This window comes from Triturus cristatus, chromosome 12 (genome assembly GCF_964204655.1).
Source record: "Triturus cristatus chromosome 12, aTriCri1.1, whole genome shotgun sequence".
NCBI classification, from domain to species: domain Eukaryota; kingdom Metazoa; phylum Chordata; class Amphibia; order Caudata; family Salamandridae; genus Triturus; species Triturus cristatus.
In genome coordinates, this window is record NC_140595.1 from 102,707,457 (window position 1) to 102,729,294 (window position 21,838).

Genomic DNA, 21,838 nt, shown 5'->3' on the forward strand with positions numbered 1-21,838 from the left:
AGTGGCCTCAACAGCACCCCTCAGGTGTTCACAAAATCAATGGTGGTGGTTGCTGTTCACCTCTGGAGGTTAGGGTTACAAATCTGCCCCTCCCTCAATGACTGGCTGTTGAAGGCAGGCTTACCAATGTTAGGTGTAGTCCACCTTTAGGCAATTGCAAACCACCTTTCATTGTTGGGGATAAGTATTAACAAGCCAAAGTCGTTCATGGCTCTTTAACAGAGCCATCCATTAATTTGAGCTATTTTGCAGTTTCAAGCCTTCTCTTTGCTGAAGTGCATCCAGGATATTTGAGCTAAGATCTTGATGATTCAGCCTCTACCCTGGGTCAAAGTTATAGCAGCTCTGAGACTACTTGGCTTCTTAGCCTACTTCGTCTTTCTTGTCAGCTGTGCACGGTGGCACATGCAGGCTCTGCAATGTTATCTGAAAAAACAGTGGGCCCTGCATCGACAAAATATGGCAGATCTTGGAGGAGACTGCTCACGATCTGCAGTGGTAGAAGCTCAAATGCAATTGGTCCAGCAGCAGGTGCCTTTCCCTTCCTTTACTCAGAAGTGACTGACACATCCCTACCGGGGCCCGGGTAGGTCATATAGTGGAGATGGGAATCAGTGGACTCTGGTCTCCTACAAAAGCCTGGCTCCACATCAATCTATTGGAGTTGAGGACCATTCACATAGCTCTGAAGGCCTTCCTACCATAAATCAAGTGGAAGCTTGTGCAGATTCTCATGGAGAACATCACTACCATGTGGTATTGTCACAAGCAGGACAGAGTTGGGTCCTGGGTCTTGTGCCAGGATGTTTTGCACCTCTGAGGTTGGTTGGAGCACCGAGACATTTATCTAATTGTGAACACCTGGCAGGGTCCCTGACTGCCAGAGCAGACGGGCTGAGTAGGTAGCACAAGTGGAGTCTTCATTTCGAGGAGGCAGAGGGCATCTTCAGACTGTGGGGAGAACCTTCGCTAGATCTTTTGGTCACATCCAAGAATGCAAATTGTTAAACGTTTTGTACATTACATTTTCTCTGTGATGACTAGTTAGGAGATGCATTCTGGATGGAATGAAACAGGAGAGAGACACCTACGCTTTCCATCCTCTGCCTCTCCTGCCTCAAGTTCTGTGCAGATCAATTACAACCGAACACAAGTAATCCTAGTGGCTCTCAATTGAGCCAGGGGAGTGTAGTACCTGGAACATTTGGGCATGAGCGTCTGTCCTCCGATCAGGACACCGCTTTGTGAGGTTGTTTTGTCGCAGCACAGAGCAGTATCATCTACACCTACATGCATGGAGATTGAAAAGCAGCAACTGACTACCTGTGATCTCTCACTTGAAGTGGTGGATGCCATCCTTTCCACCAAGTGAACTTCCGCAAAGTACTTCTATGCCAGGCACTGGGATAACTTTGTGGCCTGGTGTGGGGTTTGTAAGACTGATCACTTACAAGCGAACCTGTAAGACGTGCTTTTGTTTATTTTTATCTTTTAACAAAGACTTGGAGTGGGTGCAATTAAACATTGCGTTGGGCCTTTCTACATTTACTGGGTCAACTGTCCTTGTTTAAATCACCTATTGTGATGAGATTTATTCAAGGTTTGACACAAGTTCCTTCCAAAGCCGTTGTGGTGTCTCAGTGGGACCTTAAAAATGTCTTGACATTTCTCAAGTGTACGTCTTTCGGGCTGATGTATAGTTGCTCACTGCATCTCCTGACTCTGAAGACCCTCTTCTTCAATGTGAGTACATCAGGTCGTCATTTCAGTGAACTCCAGGGGATGTATTATAGAAGGTGCCGTCAGGGTGAAACGGGCATTTGCACCAGCTTTGCGTGCCCCGGGGCACTTTGGCATTATAGAGGGGGTCGCAGACGCTTGTGCGGCCCCTTCTGTAATATCGATAGCGCTGGCGCACATAAAGTGACAGCACTATCTTCAGGGGGCATTCCCTCATTTGCATGGGGGTGTGCCCAATGAAAATGATGGAATCTCTTTGCCTCTGCGCCCGGGCTGAATTACAGACGCAGGTGCAGAGGCAAAGAAGCTCTCGGGAGGTGCACTGACAGTGCCCCACCTAAAAGGTGGCACACTATCAGCCTTCTGGAGAGGGAAAGGGGTACTATGGACTCTCTAGACATCCCTTTGCAGGCGGGTGCAGTCATTGACTGCACCCGCCTGCAAGAGGATCTCTATCCCACCTTCAAAGTACTGTCAGGTGCCGCCTGTACTGTGAAATACGGAGAGGCTTGAAAGCAGCCGCTCCATTTTTCACATAAATGTGCTACCCAGAGAACAGCTTGAGTTCACGGGCTGTGCTGGGGGCAGCACATTCCATGAAATAGGGCCAACAATCCCTGTTTGTGCCTGGCATATCTTAAAACAGGTGCATGGGGCACAAACAGGAAAAGTGTGCCCTTTACATAATACATCCCCAGGTGATTTCAGTGCAACTGCCGTACACCTCGTTTTTTCCAAACAAGTTGATGCTGTGTACTCGGGCAGCATTCTTGCCAAAATGGTCACTTCCATTCACGTTGGGCAGTCCATCACTTTGCCAGCATTCTTTGCTCCTCCTCACCTCGTCCAAAAAGGAGGAGAGGTTGTATCAAGTGGGCTCGAAGGGCACCTTAAGATTTTACATTGATGGTGCCAAGGAACACCATATGAACAATCAGGTTTTTGTGGGGGTGAAAAAAGGGATGGCCATGTAGAAAAGGACCCTTTTGTGGTGGATGGTCCGCTACATGAAGATCGGCTGTGTACTGGCCAAGAAGCAACCCCTAGAAGTTCTGACAGTGCATTCTACCAGAACTAAGGCTGCTACCACTGCATTGGCTCTTAGAGTATCTGTCCTTGACATCTACCAAGGCCACGTCTTGGGCCTCATTGCCTACCTTTACGCAGCAATACTGCCTTCACAGCCAGGTCTGGGGGAAGGCACTTTGCTTGCATTGCTTTGAAAGATTTTTGGTCTGAGTCCACTCCACAGACCCTCCGCCTGGGGAGGTGCTGCTTTGCTATCTATTCTAACATAAGGAATTTTGTGCTTTGAAGGATCCATCAGAATAACAAGTAACTTACCTTTGACAATGCTCTTTCTAGTGGATACTTTATATAACTGCAGATCCCTCAATGCTCTCCCACCAGTGCTGTTCTGTGGAGTGGCTTACTTTTTAACATCTAAAAAGGTCCCAAGTTACAATGCAGCCCACTTGCACCTACAGTTGCTGATGCTCCCCATCTAAGGGAATGGAAAATAAAAACAATAAGACACTGATATCTGCACAAAAGGGTGGTGCTTAGGTGCGGCTCCTCTCTATCACTTCCAGGGGGGTACGGAGCCAACAATGAACCACATGGCCATATTTCTGCATGTGTGTATCAGGTTTTGGCTTCATTCTTGTGCTGCCTTTCTATTGCCAGACCAGACCTGAAAAGTGGAAGTTTCCAGCATTTCAATACAGTCTATTCAATAAATATTATTTGAGGTTTGATCATTCTACAGTTCGATCCTTCATTTTGAAAAATGCGAAAATCAAATTTTTTATTTCAAGTGGAAAGTCGTTAGTTTTATTTCTAAAAGTCGAAGCAATACGCTAATCTTCAACTTAAGACTTTTTTTTGCTCCTAATGCATGCTCTCTTTTTGTCAGTGTACACCAGTGTTTCAGTTGAGCCACCAATCGTCCATAGTAGATGCAGTTTGCTGCAGTTGACCTGCTCCCACAATTCAATCTATGGATTCCAACTTAATTTGTTAACCATCGATTTTTAAATTCCTTGAAATTTACAGAACATTTTAACATTTTCAGTTTTCCTTTTTCCTTTTTAAGTATGTAAATGTTATACATTTGCTAATATTATTTCATTTTCTAAACATTCAGTGACCCCCTGGGTAGGCTTGGTGGACTTCAGGTTAATAGCTGCTGCCATTCTGTACTCGGTATTGTTTCTGTCTCTTTCAGAGCAACTAAAGCCTATACCCCTGTCAGAAATTCAACTCTTCTTACTGCTAAGAAAGAAAAATGCTTTAGTTGGAAATAGTGGTATGAATTGAATGCATAATGACAAAGGCAGCGATCTTCATAGTAGAAGGTCAAATCATAAGAGTGCTTTTCAACACAAAAATGATTTTCTGGTTGCTTATCTGATAATATCCCACCAAATGGTTTTGTTGATTGTTCATCTAATCGCCTTTTAGGACATAGTAGAGTCTTTCATTTAAAGATGGCAGTCCTTACAGCATCATAATGTAGCTGCTTGGTTGTAAACTAACTATAGTTCTTATCATTACTGCAGTTTGTCTTGATTGCAATTTCTCAGGTTATTGCTAGTTTGCACCCTTGGACATCATTCAAGTTATAAGAACATATTTTATTTGAATGTTATTTATCCAAGAAAGGACTCTATAGCAATATTGCTGCATCCGTCGAATTGTAAAGCATGTTTTCTAACAATTATGCTGTTCACATGTCTCGATGATCACAATTCAGGAGAACTGCTGAGACGAGCAAAACATCCTGTCCTAGGTAGGATTTCCGGGGTCCAGATAAATTGGAGCAAGTCGTGTCTGTTCCCCCTAACGGCCTCCACTGAGCGGTTCGGGTTGGACTACCCCCTCGCCTGGTGCGAGGGGGATTTCAAATACCTGGGTATACAAATAGAAAAAAATAGGGAGGAGCTCATGCGGGCTAATTATGGCACGTCAATTACCCGCATTGCGGACTACGTTACTCGCTGGATTACCCTGCCCTTGTCCATGGCCGGCAGAGCATCGTTGATTAAAATGGTAATACTACCGCAGCTGCTGTATCTGTTTCTGAATATTCCATTCCATCCTGGTGCCTTTTTTTTTAAGCAACTTCGCACCGAGCTCATAAGACTAGTTTGGGGCGGTAAGTCGCCCCGGCTCAAATGGGAAATTCTTGTCAAGCCCTATGATCAGGGCGGTTTTGGGGTCCCCAATTTTGAGCTGTATTATCGGGCAGCCCAGGCGCATTTCGCCTACTACTGGATACGGCAGCCCAGATATATGCCACAGCTCGCAGCTGAGCATTGGCTGGCACACCCAATCCCCATAGAAGGCGCATTGTATATCCCAGTGCTGGGGAGAGATAAAACGCCGTCAACGGTGACTAGCACGGTATCCGCATGGAATCAATTGGCTGCCTCACTGGGGCATGACTTGGTGTACGCGCCGCTTCTGCCCCTTGTTTACCACCCAAGTATGCCCCTGCTGCAGGAGGCGGGATTCCGGAAACTGCTTCACACTATCCATGTTGCGACTTGGGGGGACCTTTACCACAATGGCGCATTTCGTTCTATGGAACACCTCTATGAGAGCTTAGACCCCTCTCCGCTTGACGTTTTTTTCTATATCCGGCTTAGACAGGGGATACGGGCGGTCACGCCCAGCTTTCCACAGGAACCCCCGCAGATGGCACCGTTACAGCGCATCCTCACGGACGAAGCCCCAGCTAAATTGGTTTCCAAAATATACGGATCGGTACACTCGCTAATTCCGGCGCCGCAGCTTGCAGCTAGGGAAAAATGGGACAGGGAGTTACCAGCCCCGTTGACGGATAAACAATGGCATTTCTGCTTATTGCAGACGGAGCGCATTTCCTCCAGTAGCCGTTTCCGAATCATACATTACAAATACATTCACAGACTATACCACACTCCTGTCAGGCTTCACTGCTATAAGCTCCGAGACACTGACTGCTGCGATAGATGCCGGGCTCCTGGGGCGGATTTCCTTCACCTGGCCTGGGCCTGCGAAGGAGTGCATCGTTATTGGTGTCAGGTGTTTGAGGCGCTCTCTACAATGATCAACACAGTATTAATGCCCTCCCCTCTTCTAGCCCTGCTGGGGTATGTAGAGCCAATACAGGCGGCACACCGCAAATTCATCGCGCTCGCTTTTTTGCTGGCTAAAAGGAGAGTTGCGTGTCGCTGGGGCAGGGGCAGGGCCCCGAAATTCAAGGACTGGGTGCGGGATCTTACCTATTGCCAAGAACAGAACTGCACGTTCTCGGAGCTTATGCTGCCAACGTCCCAGCCTAGGGACATCTGGGCTCCGCTGAGATGCTATCTTCTGGCGGGGGAGGCTGAGGCGAGCACCTAGGTTACTGCATACAGTCCTTGGGGCGTGGGTCATCGGGGGCTCTGGAGGTATGGGGGCCTGGATCATGGCCGCGGGTCCTCTGCTGGGTATACAATGGAACTTGTAGGCCGCCCCTCGGCTTTGATGGGTGTACTGCTGTTGCTGGAAATGCTAAAAGAGCGACCCCCATGATGAGGTCAGCATGATAGTAGCGTCTGTGAATATCCGACTACGGGGGGTGCTGCTATGTCCTGATAAGACTGTTATATTTGCACTGTCTGCCATGTCATGTTTGATTCTCCTCACTGCCTCCTCTGTATTTAATTGGCTGAAAAATGGGAACTCTTGATCGTACTATGTCTACAGCTATATGTTCACTATTCAATTGCTAAATAAAGTTAAAAAAAAAAAAAAAAAAAAAATCCTGTCCTAATGAAAGACCTGGAGATAGAGTCCATCGAAGACGAAGAGGCTCCTCTGATGCCAACTCACCTGACTGCGCCATTTGAAGAACAGGAAGTAGAGAAGCATCTTGCGAAGGTCCCTCATTGCGAGGCGTTGAAGTCTTTCCAGGCCCCCGAAATTACAGGAGGGTTGGCAGACTCTTCACTTGAATATGGTGAGTCCAGATCACTAGCATGTTGTTACCTGCTCTTTGTCCATGAATGTGCTATTCTGATAGAGACTTCTAACTGTAGATTTCTCACCTTTTGAATATTCCCCAGGCATTAGAATGGATCCAGAAAATATTTATCAGTACACGTGCGCTGGCAGGCAGCGCTGGGGGCTCCGCGTCAATGCCGTTTTGGATATGATGTGTGTGGTTTTGTATTTAGGCACTACTCAAGTGCACTGACATCAGTTCCTTTTTTCCCCATAAACTGACGGAGATCCGAAGCAACAATCATTGTTGCAGGGATTCTGCACATACACAGAACTATGCGCTGGAAAACAGGACCTCGGTGTGTAGGGGCTGAGCCTTCCTACCGCCTCAGTACCCAAAATCCCAGAATCGACTAGCTATAGTGTCACATTTGTTCTCCTACACAATCACAAAGCTACAAGTGATTAGACAACCCAGAACACAACACTCCCGACTCTCTCAGGAATCGCGGAAGCAAGACCTACCCTTTCGCACACTCTCTCGTACTTGTCCACAAAAAGAATTGACAGAGTCACTGTTATAGTTCAAAATGTTTATTTTAACTATAGTGCTCTTGTCGGAAGGAGCCTGGGGAGCAGGACTCGGGATCCCTTGTTCATACCAATATCCTGAAAACGCAGGTACGGGACGAGGTCGGACCCTTTAACAATCCAGGAAGCCGGCAGGAGGAGGAGTTAGGAGGCGTGACGCCGGCGCTGTGGACCCTATCCAGGGACGCTGGTGGATTAAAGCAGGAGGAGCTTGGCACAGCCTGAAGAACCGCGGAAGAGCTCAGAAAGGTGGCGGGAAGTGAGAAGACGCTGGATCAGCAGCCCGCTGTGGACCACCCACCTGGCAGTGCACTGGAGGACGCCGCAACACCCAGTGAACCAGGAGAAAGCGTCGGCAGAGTCCGACACCGTGCTACGAGCCGCCATTCTCCGGGGTATGGTGGCTGGAACAGGTACATCAGCTTGTCCTGGGTTTCATTAAAACACCGGAAGGGAACGGGGACACACCAAAGACTCTCTTTTATAAAATCAAGGATGCCGCGGACCGGTGGCTTAAGCCTCTGGACACTACTCGAGAGGAAATAATGGAGAAGATTTACCTCAAGCAATATTTGGAGGCACTACCATATGGGACACAAAGGTGGCTACGCCAACATGCAGGTCTGACACTGGAACATGCAGTAGAAATGGCCACCTCATATGCTTGGGCCCAGAATAGAGGGACTACCAAAGAACCTGACAAGAATCCAAGGCCCATCCAAATGGGAAAAAATGAAAAAATATCTTCCAAAATGATTATGAGCCTCTAAAACCGCGCTCAGGATGTTCTGATGCTATTCCTTCTGCTGGCCCTCAATGTTTTGAATGTGGGGAGTGGGGCCACATTACCAAGTTTTATAGGAAACGAAAAGAAAAAGCGTAAGAAGAACCAATGGATGTAAGCTACCTACCTCAGTCCATCCTATACGCACAGGAAACCGGTCCACTATATTACGTGTGAGTTTGAATGATCGTCCCATAACCGCCCTCCTAGACTCCGGTTGCAAACACTCAGTAATACGACACAAACTTGTGTCCCCCTCCTCTTTCCTACCTGGGAAATACGTTAGCATTAGATGTTTGCACGGAGACATTCAGGACTACCCCCTGGCCTGCATTAGACTCCAGAGCCAACAGGGTCTAGATGTTACTGCTGATGTCGGGGTCTTGCCCCACCTCCCTGAACCACTGATCATAGGTATAGACAATCCCTGGTTTCCTGATTTGATGTATGGGACTCTGAGACATAGTACAGGCTTTCCCCCTCCACAGAACAGTCTCCTGATTTCCGAACCTTGGGCCATAGACACCCACTTTTGGGAAGCCCAGCTTAACAACAGTAGTCTCAGCGCCAAGGATGCCCTTCTACTCCCAAAAAGGGTGAAACCTTGCTTTATTGAGAAGAAGGGACTTCTGTATCGGGTGGGCATGTAAGGCGAACAACCACAATTGCTTGTCCACACGGCTTTCAGGGAACAGGTTCTGTTTTTTGCTCATGCACACCTCCTTGCAGGGCATTGTGGAGTAGAAAGAACGTCACAGTCCGTACTCCGTAGTTTCTTCTGGCCAGGTGTCCATGCACAAGTGCCAAAGTACTGTCAGGAATGTACAATATGTCAGAAGAAGAACCCCTACATCCCACCAAAAGCCCCCTCAAACCCTCTCCCTATAATAGCCAAACCTTTTGACAGAGTGGGTATGGACCTTATAGGGCCGCTCCCAAAGTCCAGCAGGGGTTATCAATATGTCCTCCTGATAGTTGATTATTCAACGAGATATCCCGAAGCCTTGCCCTTACACTCTGCTAACACCACTACCATAGCTCAGAGACTTATAGAGGTGTTCTCCAGGATGGGGTTTCCCCGGGGCATAATTACAGACCAGGGAACTCCCTTCATTTCGAGAATTATGAAACAAGTCTGCAAACAACTGAGTATCAGACACATAAAGACATCTGTGTACCATCCCCAGACCGATGGTCTGGTGGAGAGGTACCATGGCAATCTCAAACTAACCCTTAAAAAACTCCTTAAAGGAGATGGAAAGTGGCAAGGCCCTTTTCCAGTGATACGTAAAATAGGTAAAACAACTTACTTATTACCACTCACAGCGACCAAAACACAGATGTATCACATTAATCTTCTCAAGAATTGGCTAGGGCCTCCACCAAAAAAAGCGCATAAGGTCTCCACTGTGGATACCAGGTCTTCCACCATTGAGTCCACCGTAATCAACGACGAGTTGACCCAAGACCACACAAATGGTATTCGTGCCTTGCTCATATCCTTTTAGAATTTGTTTTCTGACCGACCCGGAAGAACACATCTGGCAATGCACTCTATCCCCACTCAAGAGGGTGTAACCATTAAACAACGACCATACCGAGTCCCTGAGGCCTGACGTCAGGCCCTTCAGAAGGAGGTGAACCAAATCCTGGAGTCCGGGATAATAATCCCCTTTCACAGTAATTGGTGCTCACCAATCGTGCTCAGACCAAAACCGGATGGAAGCATCAATTTCTGTATTGACTTCAGAGCGGTGAATCGTATCTCCAAACAGGACGGCTATCCCCTTCCCAGGGTGGACGCACTGATAGAACGACTTGGTGAGGCTCGGTACATCTCTACCATCAACCTCACCAAGGGCTATTGGCAGATCCCCTTGGACCCTAAAGACAAGAAGAATGCGGCTTTTTCCACTCCCAATGGTATTTTTCACTTCATCGTCCTGCCCTTTGGTTTACATGGGGCACCAGCCAGTTTTCAGAGACTGATTGATGCTCTCCCAGCACGGCATTTGGACTACTCATTGGCCTACTTAGATGACATAGTGGTATATAGTAAGACCTGGGACGAACACCTGAGACATCTAGAGGCCATATTTACAGAACTCCAATCTGCACACTTGCATATCAATGCAAAGAAGTCACGTTTTGCCTTCCAGAAGGTTAAATATCTTGGGTATTTGCCTGGGAAGGGCTTAATAGAACCGCAAACGGAAAAGGTAAAAGCCATACAGGAAACAACATTCCCTACCACCAAACGTGACCTCAGGGCCTTTTTGGGTTTGGTTGGTTATTACAGGTGTTTCATTCCTCAGTTTGCAGGTGAAGCGGCTCCTCTAACTGACCTTCTAAAAAAGTCCACCACCTCCTCACAGTTACACTCCCCCACAACCCGTGAGCAAGAGGCCTTCCACACTCTCAAGACAGCCCTGACCACATCACCAGTATTGCAGACTCCCGATTTCCATAAACCATTCATCCTCCAAACAGATGCCTCCGGGGTGGGTATAGGAGCTGTTTTGTCCCAACTTGATAGCGAGGGCCTGGAAAGATCTGTCCTGTACATCAGCCGGACGCTCTTCCCCAGGGAACGGGTCTATCCCACGATAGAAAAGGAGTGTCTGGCAGTGAAATGGGGGAAAGAGAAGTTGAGGTATTACCTTGAAGGCAGGCCCTTTGTGTTATACACTGACCATTCCCCGTTAACCTGGCTACAGAGGAACAAAGGATGTAACGACTGGGTGCTCCGGTGGTTTTTGTCACTGCAACCCTTTCACTTTGAGGTCCAATACCATAAGGGCACCGAACAAGGCAATGCGGACTTCCTGTCCCGATTCCCTATTTCCCGCGATCGGGAAAATCCTGGGGGAAGGGTGTGCCGGGAGGAGCCTGGGAAGCAGGAATCGGGATCCCTTGTTCATACCTATATCCTGATAACGCAGGTACGGGACGAGGTCGGTACATTTAACAAACCAGGAAGCCGGCAGGAGGAGGAGTTAGGAGGCGTGACCTTGGCGCTGTGGACCCTAACCGGGGACGCTGGTGGATTGAAGCGGGAGGAGCTCGGCACAGCCTGGAGAACCGCAGAAGAGCTGAGAGAGGTGGTGGGAAGCAAGAAGACGCCAGATCAGCAGCCCACTGTGGACCACCCACCTGGCAGTGCACCGGAGGACACCGCAACACCCGTGAACCAGGAGAAAGCGTCGGCAGAGTCTGACACCGCGCTACGACGCACCACTCTCCAGGAGGAGGGTGTTCTGGAACCGGTGAAGCCAAGAAGGATATTCTTTAGCTGGACCTTGTGCTTGCCTTGTTGTGTTTCCTTTTACTTTGGTGGATGGATCATTGGCAATAAAGCCTCCCATTGTGACCTTATTGAGTGTGTATAATTCCTTAAGGGATACCCCCCACCCCGTTTGACCTGACAGCTCTATAATGTAGTATACAAGCCACTACAAGCAGCAAAACGCATAAACCTAAAACAGTTAGCATTGTTGCAATTCCATAGATTATAAAGGGGGATGTAATTGTATACAGACAGTGGATAAAGGACTATGAGGACTAACCACCCTCCCTTTGGCTAGAAGAAGTTTTATTATATAAAAGAAGATCGCTGTGCTTTGTCAGCAGACCCGATACCTTAGTACCTAGATGGTATTTCTACATCATATGAACAGCATAGCTCTTCTCCCTGGAAAGGTCCCTCTCCAAGTGTCTGTTAGAACAACAGGCATCCCCATAATATCAAAGCACGAGTTCCCAGCAATAGCAGCTGTGTAAGCATGTTTTGTCTAGGTGCTAGAGACTGACCAGGACAGAGTAAAAAAGGGGCATTGTTTATCGACCTTGCCCACTCTGTGCAGACTAAACTCCACGAACAAGCAGAGAACACAGAAAGCAGACGGTTCTCATGTGAAAGGCACACACAGAGTCTTGCAAAATAAAGTCATGTAGTAACGTGTGCAAAAGCAGCATCATGGCAGCAGAGCTCATGCTAACTTAGCAATGTCGACAATGAGCCTAATGGCCATATGACATCATCTCATTGAGACACTTCCTCAAAGATTTTTCCTTTAAAACCAGTATGGTAGCGTATGAGTTACCTGCCAAATCTACAGGCTTCAAACCCTGTGGGAATGTTCCAAACAAGTGTCTGTGACAAAGCACCTCAAGACCATGTGCTTGGATAAGATGATAAAAAAAAAATAAGACACACAATTGATGGACGGAATGCAGAACAAATCAAAACATTCACCCCCAGTCAAGAGATCCGGGTTAAATCCATCATTCTTTTGCTCACCATGCCACCCAAGTTTAGACCTGGCCATATGCAAATCAGTCTTGACCCTGTGCCCCATGGGAACAGTCCAGCCCGAACTGCCCAGCCAGGTCCTCCCTGGACCGGTTTTGGGGTTTCACCCCTCTTCAGCCAGGATAGCTTGATTCCAGTGGCACAGTGAGCCCTGGACCCACGTCTGGGCATACCTGGCGCACTTAGGGCGTGAAAGCAAATGACGCACAATTGATGGACGGAATGCAGAACAAATCAAAACATTCACCCCCAGTCAAGAGATCCGGGTTAAATCCATCATTCTTTTGCTCACCATGTCCCAGGCAGGGCCTGGTCCTGCTCCCAAGGTCACTCCTGTGACAGGTCATCTTCATGATTGAGATCCTTGGGAAAAACCAAGAAGCGCAAGAGATCCAAGCACAACTTGTTCGGCTCCAGCCCCACTTGATTTCTAGAGAAGGCATGAGGTCGTCATTGTGCCTCCTTGTTGCTGTCCTGAATTCACCCTATTTCAGAGTAGATTCTGATCCTTGCTCTTAGGTAACTGGAATTTCTAGGGACATTGGCAACGCTGCAGCAAACCAAGGAATTTGCAAAGCCATGGTGCATTTTGGCACATTATTGGCTCACTGTGATTAACATGTGGGCCCTAAGGAGCCGAGAGGGTTCCCAACCAGGATTCCGCAGACGGATAAACCCACTCTGTCAGTTAGGCCCTTTGTAACTGCTCAGGGCTCTGGCTTGCCTTTAGTACCAGTCCCCTCCATGACACCACTGCCTACGCAGGACCACAACCCCAGACTACGACGGCCAACCCATAGTGCTGACAAACCCCGAGACGGCACTGTCCCTACCTCGGTCGAGGCCTCAACCGCTTACCCTATCTTCTTATTCCAACACAGTTCCTCTACCTGCTGGAAAGCCTCATGTCCTTCATGAGTCATTTGGCATTGACTCCGATAAATTGGGGCTATGATGCTGGGGATGAGAGTACAATGCTTTACCCAGAGTATAACTTGTATGAGGATATCCCAGATGGAAGTGGTCTGGATACTTCCTCCGGCACTGGAATAGTTCTCCCCCCTCGCCGGGCCTGCCAAGTATGAAAGTGCCTCCTTTGCTATGGTTCTGCGTAGGGAAGCAGAAGGTTCTTGATCTTCAACTTCACTCTCAGGAAGTTAAAAGCCAATGTTTTTTGGGAGGTGCTGCTACCTGGACAGTCAAGTTCTGAGCCCATTAAATGAGGCTATCACTGATTCCCTACTAGGTACTTGAGCCAAACTCTGCTCAGGTCCACCTGTGCATCTCCATATCGCCATACACCATCACCAGGCCATACACCTTTCCTCACCCAATACCTTACTCGCGAGAGCACTGTGGTGCAGTCTTCAGCCATTAGAGTTAACCCACACTCATTTAGCACTACTCCCCATGGCACGGAATTGAATAGGATAGCGGCCTATAGTAAGCATTTTTCTCCTCTATAAGTTTGGCCCTTTGCTCAGTGAAAGCCAGCTGCATGTTAGGCTGCTGCTCTTACACTCTCTGGGATTCCATGGCCCATATGACGTCCATGGTTCAGCCAGAAGCCTGGGACTTTGATTCGCAGACAATGCAAGATGGTTGTAATGCAGCCATGTGCACCATCCGCTGGAAACTGGATATCACTGATTCCTTTGGTTGAGCTATTAGCACCGGTGTGGCCAATCGCAGGCAAGCCTGGATGCGGTTGACCGCCTTTTCAGGGCACATTCAGGCCAGTCTCATAGGCATGACAGTTTACGGCTTCTGAAGTTTAGAGAATAAGCAGACTGGGCCCTGGAGCGGTGCACAGATAGCTGGGCCACAGTTTGACTGACGGTGAACCGCCTGTCACTCTTGCAGCAGGAAGTACAGGGGCTTTTGATCAAAGGAGCCTTAAAGAGGGAACTGGTGACACCAGTCAGTTGTGGTTGTTGTTTCCACTACTTCCTTCAAGGTCTTCCTCTACCTCGACGACTGGTTCTTGAAGGGGGGTTTGCCCCAGGCAGACATCTACCTCCTTCAGACTACAGCGAATCTCCTGACAACTTAGGTGTGCCTGAGTCACACCTTACTCCTTCGATGAAGCTCTCCTTCATCTGAGCCATGCTGAGCAAGGTGTAGTTTAGTGCCAAGCCTCGAAGAGGAGACGCCAGGACATTTGGGCTATGATCCCAATGTTTAACCTCTGTCCTGTATCACAGTGAGGAGGACTCTGAGCCTGCAGGGACTGATAACCTCCTTCATCTTGCTGGTCAAGCACACCAAATGAGAAATGAAAGGTCTGAAGTCCCTGTAGGCTCAGAACCAGGGGGACCTTTCTGATGTTGTCTAGATTTTGGAGGAGAAAGCAAAAGATCGTGAGTGATGGCTGTGGAACCTTAATTGTGTTGGCAAGAGACCTCTGTACTTTCCCTACCCAGATCCCACAGTGTTGACTGATGCATTGCTTCTGTGATGGGGAGGCCATCTCAGAGAGGCGGAGATTAGAGGCATCTGCTCTCCAGAGGAGGACTAGTTCCATACCAACCTTCTGAAGCTGAAAGTCACGCTCTTGCTCTTGGAAGTCTTACTGCCCTCCATCAAAGGGAAGCCTGTGCTTGCAGACTAAACCACTGCCATGTGGTGAAGGAAGTAACCCGTTTAGGGCCACCAGGGTCGCGAATGACCACCTCTCAGGCTCCTGTGCTAAATGAAGAGTCGGTCAGACTGTAGAGAATAAAAACCAAAACTGTTTATTCATATACACTCAGAGCGGAGCCCCATCTGCCCAGTAGCTAGGAATGCAGCAGGGGGAACTGAAATCGATATGCATAAACAAACATCATTGTGTACGTTTCGTAACCAAGCGAAAACACGCTCACAGTAGAATTTTCCAAGCAGGTGCAGCGAAACAAGGAAATACAGAAAAAATGGTTTCAGCGCTCATATCTTACACAAAGTAACATAATCCAAGGTCGTTCCATCTGGAGCCTGCCACCAGACAAGACTAGATAGCCTCTATCTTGTGAGAAAGGTATGCCCTAATATGAACAGTGCACTCATTACTGAAACAGAACAGAAATGAAGAAATGAAACTCTAAGGGGATGAAAATGGAAATAATAAAATACCTTGAATCGATTAATTCGCAAAATTGATTGCCTATCATTATAGACAGTGTGGGGGGCATCAGCATTTTGATTTTTTTTAAATACATTTTCCTTGCTTGTGGTCTGGTGGAACTCATGGAGAATGTTGTCTCAGGGCTTCTTCATTTTGCCATTTTCTGTCTTTGTCAAGGAGCTCCTTGACTATTTCTGACCATGCAATTGCCTTGGGCAGTTGACCCCTGCAATGTGCAAGTGCTTCTAAATCTTTACTTACAGAGCTCGATATGAAGCCCCGTGCAATGAAAACAGAAAGACTATTCTGCGTTTGTTAAAAATATTGTGTAGTGCTCCATTCCATTTCACTCCATCAGACATCCCAATCCCTTTAATATAAAACAATATAAAATAGCTAAATTATGGAATTATGTAACACAGCATAGAGACAGCAGAGTGATTTAATGATAGCACAGCTAGTATTTTGCCTTCAATGGTCTCCTCATGGCAGCACATGCCAGACATAACTAAATTAGTAATTTCAACCTCCTTCTTTCTTCTTTTTTTAACCACGATGCATTAACGTAGATTCTATCAGCCTTTTGGGAAGTGTAGAGTTCTTCTCCTACCCTAAATAACCTACCTTTGTTTCTCAGTACCTGTGAAAGCTAAGTGCTGTCAGTTTGTGCTACAGTTCTCACTCAACTTAACTGCATATTTTCACATGTTCCAGCTATTCTATAATTAATGTAAAACACTTAGGTGCAGCAGTACCCTTTGACCGAAAAGCTTAGAAGAAAGTCTTTCTTTATTAAAGTAGTTCCCGAAGTAAAACCGTCCATCACTTTGACAATTTTTAAACAAAATGTTATAAAGCGAAATCATATTGGTGGGTTGAGTGTCTATCAGTTACCCACACCATTTGTGACTTGAAAGTATAGTGAAAAAACTATAAAATTGAGGACACATTTAGTTCTCGAAAGTACCTAAAGGGTAAGTCAGACTTGAGTTGCTCGAGAGCCTTGTTCATGGCAAATACCACTAACCCTGAGACTCCCATTCTTTTTTTTATAATTGTGCAAGCCTAGCTGATAGATTTCATGATTTAAATTTGCAAATAAACTTCCCAAATCAGGTTCTAAAAAATGTCTTGTTCATTCTTTGCAATCTCCAGTGACAGTGTTATGCTATCAGAAACTGTGTATCTATTGTGTGTTATTTGTGTATATACTACTTCGTGTTCACTTGATCCTGTCTGACAATTCATATCACCTAAACCTCATTTTTATCAAGTATTTATAAGTAGCATTGGCGTAAAATGGAATAATGTCTTTAAAGTGCATTTAAAAGTTGGAGAAAAACTTACATGGTCCATTTTTCTTACAGTTATGATCCCACAGAATTTGATTCTGCGGAACCTTTCACCACACAATGATAGTGACTTTGAGAGGGATTTGAAAATTGCACCTGAGGATGACCTGACCCCCACACCCTCTGTGGTTGGAGGGAAGGGGCACCCATGTGACACTGTGACAGTCCATCAGGATACACGGTTGGAGTCTGGAGATGGGTGTTATCCGGCTGGAGCTTTCACCCAAGGACATTCAGAGAGCAGCTCTGGGAGCGGCATGGCTCCTATAGATACTATAGATTGCCTTAGCTTCAGAGACATGAACATGACCAGTTTGGGAAGGCAGCAGTGCCAGCAACAAGGGAGAATCAACCAGCATCTGGAGTCTGAACCACTGGAAGCACAGGTGCTCTCGGAGGAGCAGTGTTCACATGGCCGAGGCAGCATTAAAGTTCTGAGCGAAGGTAACATAAAATTAGGCTTGGTGTTCTTGATACTGGATTTCAAATATTTTAAGCAACAATGATCCACAGTCCGTGGCCCCCATATTAATACCTTCTTGAATAAAATCCTGGAGGTTGTTAGCATCCCCCTTCATGGTTAGCTGCGGAAATAATCCCTATCTATAAGAAGGGAGACGGAACCTCCCCAATAACTACAGACCTGACTGATAACCTCCAAATGTTTTCTGCCATCAGATCCGATCTAGGCTACAAGACTGGCTGGATGAGAGAAGGATTCTTTCTCCCTTCCAAGCAGGTTTTCGCCCAAAGGTGAGCACCATTGACCGTGCCTTTCGCTTGAATCTATCTGGACCTTTCTAAAGACCATATTTACATCACTTTTGTGGATCTAAGGGCCATGTTTCACCTGGTCTAGAGATGTAGTTTGTGTCTTGCCCTATCCAGATTGGGCATTGATCCTTGCTTGATGAACATCCTTAAGAGACTACATGAGGGGACCTATGCACAGGTGAGATGGGGGTTAATGGGGAGCTCGCTGAACGCATACTCACCGCACAAGGAGTGCGTCAGGGGTGCGTTCTCGCCCCAACACTATTCTCCCTTTATATTAATGACCTGGTGGACCACTTGTTAATATGCATCCGTGACTGCACCAGGATAGGGGGTTGGCCAACCCCCATATTATTATTTGCTGATGATTTTCCTTCTCTCTTGAATGCCCATGGTGATGCAGAACCTGTTGAATAGTTTCTCTGAGTACTGCGAATCTAGAGGCTTGGAAGTTAATGCTTACAAAACCAAGATCCTGTCTCTAAACACGCACAAATACCACAGTAGGGTTTTTTCTATATGTGCGGAGCTAAGCTCCAGCAGGTTAATCACTTTGACTATCTAGGGGCGCGGTTTCACACATCTACTAATTGGAAACCCAATTATTGAAATCTGAGCTTTCATTGACTCATGGATCGCCCTGTATTACCAAGTGTTACAAAGCCACTGCACCAAAACCAGTGTCCGTAGTCGTAGAAATTTACATGGCCAAGGCACAGTCAGTAGTCCTGCATGGAGCTGAACCGTGGGGGATGGAGGACATGCTTACTCGTATGACAGGACACTCTTCCTCCTTTTAAATCTTTGGCCAACTGGATGCTCTGCTATTATGAACTGGAAGATATAATTTGCCTCTATGTATCGGTTGGCTCATTGATTTTAAATATAACTTACATCTGCATGTTTTACTCTATTGTAAGTGTGCTAAATGAACTCCAATGAATCAATTGATGCTATACTTATTTGAATTTTAATCATGAATGCGGATTTTAATGTGTTTTATTGCAATATTTTAATTGTCTGTTTTATGGGCTTATTCCCAGTGATGACTCCTTTGCTTTTGGATCAAAGATAGTAATGGTCGATACGTACTCCTTCCAAACTGGTTTTTGCTCTTAAATGTTGCAGATTCATTTTTGCTTGGTCGTTGATTTTGGGAGATAGAACAATCTATTTAAGGCGCCCTTATACTGGTATCGTATAGTCACACAATCAAAGTTGTTTCTTTGATCAACTTCAGGCTGAGATGACTGCGGCACACTGACGATGGGGCTGGGAGGTTTTCACATGCTAACTCATCTGATCAGATAGTGAGCTAGAATAATAACAGTCACATTTTGATTTCTTTTGTGTCTAGAGTTTGCTGCTTGATGTTTATTCAAAAAGGCTTACTTTGGCTGGCAGCCATTGAGAAGGGCTTACTCTGCAGAGGGTGGAGACATCATGATAACTCCTAGGGTTATCAATTCCATCCATTATAGCCTTAGAGCCCACCGTAGTAGGCTCGACCAGCCATTAAAGGCCTGCTTCAGCGTCGGGGTTTTAACATGGGAGCGGCCCTTTAATGGCCGGTAGAGCCCGCTACGGAGGGCCCTAAGGCTCTTAAAGCATTTGGCCCCTAGAGTGCATGTTCTAATTTGTGAAAGACCTCAGGTAGCAGCGGGGCCCTTATCCTTTAATGCACAAGATGGTTGCAGCAAATAAAATTAGCCAAACTTTACTCACAAGTACAGATTGTAGAGCACAGATGCAGCGGTAAACACTTCCCTCTATACAGTGAATGGGATCATTGCTTGCACTGGCAGCCCATGTCTCCCTTTACACATAGGATGGGTAAAGGTCAGGCAGCAGCAGGGCAGGAATACTCAGCACAGCCATTGCTCCATTCATGCATCCATTCATCCATCCACCCAAGCACAGCACAATAGGAGTGAAGTACATGACCACCGCTCATGAAAAATAAAATATTCAAATGTAAATGCCTTACTGACTTTCTGAGACACACATGACCCACCAGCTGATGCCCACAGCAAGACCTGCACAGTCGGGAGTAAGGAATATGAAAGGCAGATTCCTTGGTGTGATGTTGAAGATGGCAGACAAGCATTGCAAGTGATTCAGACAAATGCCCTAGTGTCTCATTAGTTGTTGATGGAAGTGGCGCCCCTTTCATTATTTGGCCGCATGAAATACCATCGGAAATATCTTCCTATTGGTGAAGCTTTTAAGTTATAATTTAACCACATTCTGTATTGTGTGCACCTCTTTTTTTATGAGAGGAGAAAGTTCGATTTATATTGAAATCCATGGTGCAGTAATGTAATAGGGCTGTAGGCAATCCTATTTAACTTCACAAATAGGGTGTTTTTGGGCTTTGGGTTTCTGTTTTTTTCTGTAAAAACGTTTCATCTTGGCAAATCATTGAAAATTGGCTACTAACAATCTTTTAGGTGATTACAATTTCATGTATCTGATCCCTTTCTTAATCTTTTTTTCTATTTGTCTCTTTTCTTCTCACTTTTTTCATATTGTCTCTTCTTCTCTGCACACCCACAAACCCCCTTCCCTTTTCCTTTGTGGTGTTTTCTGCACAGCTGAGATGGTGGGCAATAATACCATCATACCATTGCCAGACAGCCACCAATCAGAAACCGAACTGAAGAATGGGGGAGGCGGAGCTAACTTAGCTGGTAATCACATTCTCATTTTCTGGTCACGAGAGTTGGAAATGATGCGAGGTAGTCTGTGCGAACAAAACGAAGGTCAGAGCTAGAACTAGTGGAAGAAACCTATTATGATTACTGTATCCATATGAACATTAGCAGTGTGACTCACCTAACACACATAGACTCAATGTCACTTCACATTATGCAACTAGCGGGTTTCCATCAGTGGATCTCACAGCATTAAAGTATGACTTGCTCTTGCTTGGAGGTATTGACACAAACAGTGTGTGTGTCCTTCAGGAAGAATTTATTTTCCTTCATTTAATATTTGTGTGTAAGTTCTGCAGTAAAAACACGAACCAGAGGGCTTAAATATGAAGGAGAGTGATGGTGTTTAAACCATCTTCTGGAATATTTCTTTTGAGTTTACACTTTTGGGATGTTTATTTCCTCAACTATCTTACTCGGCAAGCACCATCACTATTGTCTTCAGTATCACCAAAAGATTTCCCAATATGTAGAGCGATTGAATACTCATTAAGTGCATGCGGAGCTGGGGCTCGATTATGTCTGACGTGATCTCCTTAAGCCCGCTCCGGTGTTGGATTAAGATCTGGAGCAGGGTGGAGCTGAAGCTAAGCCGGTTGATCCTCGAGGACTGTCTGTCGCTGGACCGGGCAACTAGTATACCTTGGATTGCTTATGTTAAGGCATCCTTTTTATCTCTAGGCAGGGCCGATACCTTTATGAATCGGATTCCATTCTCTGCCCACGATTTGGGGAATGTTAAAAGATTATTCCTTGAATGCTCCTGATCAGATAAAAAAGGTTTAGAACTTCAGAAGCCATTGGTGAGGGGCCACATTCTTAAAAAAACTGTGCAAGGGATGGAGCATACTTGGGCCTGGTTCGCTCACAGCACGGTAGGTTTTTATTGGTCAGGTTTAGGTTTAATCAAGTGCACCATTTTTTGGCTTCCACGTGTGGGTGGGTACGGCCTGAGGTAAGGGCTCCCTGCGGTTGTGACAGTGTGTCTTTGCAGGACCTGCTCCATTTTATAATGTTTTGCTCCTATTTCAGCTGGCCTAGGAAGCGTTTCTTAATCCCTTTGCTGAAATCACTGCAGTTTAAACAAGTCAGGCCTGCCTTGTACCTTCAGACGCTCCCTACGGAGCATGTGACCTTTACTGTTTTATCTTTTTTACAAGCTGTCTGGGCGTCCAGGAAAACGAGACCGGATTAATTGTTTTATATTGTTAGACCTGGCACCATTGGCGTGAGTCTCCCTTCCATTTATTTCCACTGTGCCTCATCTGTTTTTCTGGTGATAAATGCTCTGGGCGCTGCGCCACTGCCATTCAGTGCCGCAGCGCGGATGCTCTCTGTATAAAGATGACATATGAATTGGTGTATCCCTGATCGGCTTATTTGGTCTACCTGTTAGTCCCTAGTAATGTGGCCTGTGTGTGCCCAGGGCTGGTAACCCAAATGCTGCTATTGGGCCTGCAGCGCTGATTTGCGCCACCCACAGAAGCAGCTTGTAAA

The 21,838-nt window shown here is 46.4% G+C and overlaps 1 protein-coding gene across 1 annotated transcript in view; it reads left to right on the forward strand.

The window, feature by feature from the left end:
- Window positions 1-21,838, forward strand: part of LOC146772748 (rho guanine nucleotide exchange factor 11-like) — a 249,882-nt gene that overhangs the window by 208,470 nt on the left and 19,574 nt on the right. Inside the window, 4 exon segments of the mRNA XM_085637026.1 lie at window positions 4,475-4,545; window positions 6,556-6,727; window positions 16,869-17,297; window positions 20,222-20,317. Of these exon segments, the coding sequence (XP_085493152.1) occupies window positions 4,475-4,545; window positions 6,556-6,727; window positions 16,869-17,297; window positions 20,222-20,317 (768 nt within the window).